The 5,385-nt window shown below is 44.5% G+C and overlaps 1 protein-coding gene across 1 annotated transcript; it reads left to right on the top strand.

The window, feature by feature from the left end:
* The first annotated feature begins 205 nt into the window (after positions 1 to 205).
* Positions 206 to 4,984, top strand: LOC103714812 (3-ketoacyl-CoA synthase 10-like). The gene is made up of 3 exons (XM_008802228.6): positions 206 to 736; positions 2,256 to 2,881; positions 4,206 to 4,984. Exons 1-3 carry the CDS (start codon positions 326 to 328, stop codon positions 4,750 to 4,752), a joined length of 1,584 nt encoding a protein of 527 aa, XP_008800450.1. The 5' UTR covers positions 206 to 325; the 3' UTR covers positions 4,753 to 4,984.
* The last annotated feature ends 401 nt before the right edge of the window (positions 4,985 to 5,385 follow it).

The raw sequence follows: 5,385 nt of genomic DNA, 5'->3' as shown, positions 1-5,385 counted from the left end.
CGATGGAAGAGGGCACACAAGTATTTTCCGTAAAAAACAATATTTAAGCAAGTTTGAGTCCATGAGCAGCCCATTTTGAATGCAACCCTTCCACCTTCTTTCAATAAATGGGGAATTCATGGCAGCTCCAACTACACTCCCTTGTTCGGTGCAAGCATTAACTGTCCCTCACCCACCACCCTCTTTATATAAACCCTCTCCTCAACCATCCACGCCCTTCATCTCCTCCTATACATAAGAGAAGAACAAATACGGCAAGAAGAAGAAGAATAGCTTCTTTGCCCAAGGAGAAGCCTTGGAGAAGTGAAGATAAGGGGAGAAAAAAATGGCCGGAGAGCACACTCTCCTCTCGACCGAGATCGTGAACCGGGGGGTCGAGGCCTCAGGCCCCGATGCAGGCTCGCCAACTTTCTCCGTCAGGGTCCGGCGAAGGCTACCGGATTTCCTGCAGTCAGTGAACCTAAAGTATGTAAAGTTGGGCTACCACTACCTTATCAGCCATGGTATATACTTGGCGACGATACCGGTGCTCGTGGTGGTGTTCGGTGCCGAGGTGGGGAGTTTGAGCAGAGAGGAGCTATGGAGGAAGGTTTGGGAGGAGACGAGCTATGACCTCGCCACCGTGCTGGCTTTCTTTGGTGTTCTTGTCTTCACCGTCTCGGTCTACTTCATGTCGAGGCCTAGGCCGATCTACCTCGTCGACTTCGCCTGCTACCGGCCCTCCGATGATCTGAAGGTACTACCACAACTGCTTCTTTTCTGTTTATGAAACACAGCACCGATCGAACTCTCTTCTTGATTTCATTAGCAAAGGAACTGTTTATGAGATTTCTAAGTATTTTATTTTTCTCTTGAGCTTTTATGATAGATTTTTGGATTAACATTAGGCAAATTGCCAACAAGAACTATGAAAAAAACAAGAAAAGAAAGCTGATGAGCATTACATATATATTTTACCCTTGATACTTTTGATGTTGTGATAAGATTACTAAGACTATGCTAATTTTAATTATCAGCGTGATTTGATTATAACTTAAAAGATATCTTTTTACAGATCTTGAGTTTTAAACTTTTTTTTTTTTGCAAAATCTTGAAAACACTGTGATTTTTTTGAGAAAAAATATGGCAATTTAGATATACATATATATTCTTTTTTTCATGAGAACATTATGCATAGCATGCGTTTGCATGCATGCATACATACATACTCCTACTAATTGGGGAATATTTTGGTCAAGACCACAAAATTCTTCATCTAAAATACGCGTTCCGAGATGAATGGAACCGGACAGGAAACGTTGATTGATGTGTAAAATTGGAGTGAGAAGCCAGCATAAGTTGGGATATAGTTATTGCCAAACTATTTGATTTTCCACCTAGCATTTCAACATCAGGATGATCAACTCCATAAATATTAAACATGTTATCTCTATTTGGGAATAGTAAGAATAATTAATTAGAGGAATAGTAAAAACTATTGTTCATATTTTAATAATTTATTAAAATGATACTAATAATAAATAATACTCCTATTTGATTTGTCACCTAGTTTTTCCATGTGATAAAGATTAGCCCTAGTCAAGATATGTCCATCCGGGAAAAGTAAGGTTAATTAGAAGATCAATAAAAGCTGTTATTTATATTTAATAATTTCATAAAAATGGACAAAAATGATAAAATATTAGCCAAAGGCTAACTCACTGGAGCCCATTACTGGCCGGCATGTTAAACCTATCAAATAAAAATAAGAAGAGACATAAGAGTTAATAAGAACTTAAGTTTTTACCTTGTAGCACAACCATTCCGAGGTGACAGGCCTTTTTGCATAAATTTAGGCTACCGCGCTCTTTCAAAGAGGCTACAGTGCACGTTAAAATCTCAAATGAAACAAACAAAATCTGAATTGATGACAAAAATGATGGAAGTTCTCTAGCTCGCTCTCTCTCTCTCTCTCTCTCTCTCTCTCTCTCTCTCTCTCTCTCTCACGCACGCACGCACACGCGCACACTGCAAATAGCCTTATCAATAGTTAAACAAAGGCATCATGGGTCTGCGGTTCAAGTGTGGTTCCAAAACCTAGCCACTAGTGTTCTCTGACCAAGAATGCATGAGTTCTGGCTCAAAAACTTTAGTCCCAACTGACGTGCTGTCCCAAACTGTGACCTAACCTAATCCTAACCTAATCCAAACCCAATGAAAAAATTGAGTTGAGTTTGAGTTTGCCTAACGAAACATGCCCCTGCTTCTTCTCCCAGGTCTCCAGAGAGGAGTTCATAGAGCTGGCCCGGAAGTCCGGCAAGTTCGACGAGGAGAGCTTAGCTTTCCAGTCCCGGCTCCTCAAGTCCTCCGGCGTTGGTGACGAGACCTACGTTCCAAAATCCATTTTCACCACTGGCAACTGCGCCACCATGAAGGAAGGCCGTGCCGAGGCCTCGATGGTCATGTTTGGTGCCCTCGACGAGCTCTTCGAGAAATGTCGTGTTCGCCCAAAGGATGTCGGCATCCTCGTCGTGAACTGCAGCCTCTTCAATCCCACACCATCCCTCTCGGCGATGATCGTAAACCATTACAAGATGAGGGGTAACATACTGAGCTACAACCTCGGCGGCATGGGGTGCAGCGCCGGAATCATATCCCTCGACCTCGCCCGCGACATGCTGCAGGCCAGCCCCAACAACTATGCGGTGGTGGTGAGCACGGAGGCCGTGTCGTTTACATGGTACACGGGGCGCAACCGATCCATGCTAATTCCCAACTGCTTCTTCCGCATGGGGTGCTCCGCGGTGCTGCTCTCCAACCGGAGGCGGGACTTCCGGCGAGCCAAGTACCGGCTCGAGCACATTGTGAGGACTCACAAGGGTGCCGACACCCGGAGCTTCAGGTACGGATCCAGGCAATCACTTCTCTCTTTGTGTTCCAATTTCTTTAGATAGGCAGTAGCGCATGAACAGTAAGTTGCAGGCCTTGATGTGATATTTCCATATCATCATCATAGCTGGCCTTTGTTGGGATCCGAGTAGGTTGGGTCTGGGCTGTGGTTAGCCCAGCTGGATATTAAAGGGTGTCACCTTGGGCACTTTGAGTAATGAGCTGTAGGTATTTTAATTTAGATAGATACAGACCATCTTAGGCCTCTCATATGGGAGTTAATGATTACTCCCACATGGCCATTTATGCGGCCAGTTGGATGCCAAGAATTAACAGGGAGAAATATGCATGCACAAAACTTCCGGGTTAGTTGATTAAAGATGCATAGGTGGCCCCACTGAATTGAAAGGTTAAACCTTTCACCTGTTCACTGATATAAAGGCATAAGGTAGACTACGTACGTACCTTCGCAAATATAACGTGATACATATTTTTTTCTTTTCTTTTCTCTTTTTTTCTTTTCTTTTCAAACAAGTGATTCATATGTTTGAATCAATTGTCCTAGAAGCTCAGCATGCGAACGCTAAGTCACGTGGAGTCATTTATAGTCCTCATTAATGCTAAAAGAAATGCATCTAACTTTGAGCTACGTTTCGCTGCCGCGGGCCGCTCCAATTTATGTTGGCTCAGCGGCCTCCGCTTAGACAATGACCATTAGGACCATGTTTGACTTGAGCATGCAGTCTTCCTTTCCTCTTAAAAAGATAAAATAAAATAAATCTTGTCTAACTGGCTTCAACTGGTCCATAGCACATAGGATCTGCAAATTTTGTCCACAATTTTCATCTTCTCCCATGATATATGTCAATTGCGGCCGCACAATTCAACTACTGAATCTGGATTTTGTCCCTAAACCCAACTTAATTATGCTTTTTGCATGATACGAATCTGGATGGCCACCGTATTATCCATTTTGAAGAAAATTCAAACTATCACGTCTGGTACCATACATAACTTGTGCTTTATGCAAGCGATAATTGTTGAATGATGTGATGGCTGTTAAAATTAAAAATAGTACTATAATACGTTGCGAAGGATCCACGTCACCTATAATATGAAACTAAATGACTGTTCCACCCTCTAAGCACATATAGAGATTTATGAGTTTGTTAGTTTTTTTCGCATGCATCCCATATTAATACGGATTCTGATGCTACATTTGTTGTGCTTCTCCACTGGGCGTTAGACAGTCGGATGATCCGAAGAGCTTAAAACTTAGCTGATAATATTCAATTACCAAATATTAGTTAGAAGTTTAAACCTGAATGTCGACACAGGTGTGTGTACCAGGAGGAGGATGAGCAAAGGATCAAGGGCTTATCCATCAGCCGGGACCTCATGGAAGTCGGCGGCCACGCCCTCAAGACCAACATCACCACCCTCGGCCCCCTCGTCCTCCCCTTCTCCGAGCAACTCCTCTTCTTCGCCGCCCTCCTCTTCCGCCGCCGCTCCTCCTCCTCCTCCTCCGACTCCAAGCCATACATCCCCGACTACAAGCTCGCCTTCGAGCATTTCTGCATGCATGCAGCCAGCAAGGCCGTGCTCGATGAGCTCCAGAGGAACCTCGAGCTCAGCGACCGCCACATGGAGGCGTCGCGCGCCGTCCTCCACCGCTTCGGCAACACGTCGAGCAGCAGCATTTGGTACGAGCTCGCCTACCTCGAGGCCAAGGGCCGGGTGCGGCGCGGCGACCGCGTGTGGCAGCTGGCGTTCGGCTCGGGTTTCAAATGTAACAGTGCCGTCTGGCGGGCGATGCGCCGGGTCCGGCCGCCCAGCCGGAGCCCCTGGCTCGGCTGCGCCGACCGCTACCCTGTTGGCCTCTAAGAGATTGAGCTCATTCGACGGCAGTATGGCCATTACCCAAGGACTCTTTTGCATGGTTATTTTGCTCTGGTGGTGATCTAGATTGTACTTTGAAGCTCCTTTAATTAATGGTCTAGTTTTACAGTTTGGACGTGGGAATAGTATGATATTGGTTTGAATTGTACTAGCAAGTGTATCCTTTTTCCTGTTCCTTTTTGCTAAAAAAAAATAATTCTATATCTGTCTCTCTTAATTCTCTTGGAAATTACAGTATCATCTAGGTTAAGTGATCAGGCAGCAAAAATAGTTGCAGCCTCACAAATATATATATTGGCCTCGTACTCAAATGTGAGTCCTGCATTTCAGTGATATGGTGTGCACTAAAATGTATTACATTATGCTCTTCTATGGAAGAAGATTAATTTTTCTGGCGTTCTGAGAGCAGTTTAAAGTAATTGGCCTTGTAGTTTTTGACGAGGCATCAACGCTATGAATGAAACATTGCCTTCTTTTGACCGCATCTGCTTGCATGCTCATGCTGCAGCGGGTATACATGCACATTTGCGCATGCCTGAGTGCATGCGCATGTGTGTGCGAGTGTGTGAGAGAAAGGGAAACAGAGAGAGAGAGAGAGAGAGAGAGAGAGTTAAAAGC

Source organism: Phoenix dactylifera, chromosome 15 (assembly GCF_051530095.1).
Source record: "Phoenix dactylifera cultivar Ajwa chromosome 15, Ajwa_hap1_PhDact_Kaust_v1.1, whole genome shotgun sequence".
Taxonomy (NCBI): Eukaryota; Viridiplantae; Streptophyta; class Magnoliopsida; order Arecales; family Arecaceae; genus Phoenix; species Phoenix dactylifera.
Note: the sequence above shows the minus strand (reverse complement) of the source record. Positions and strands in the feature narration are given on the sequence as shown.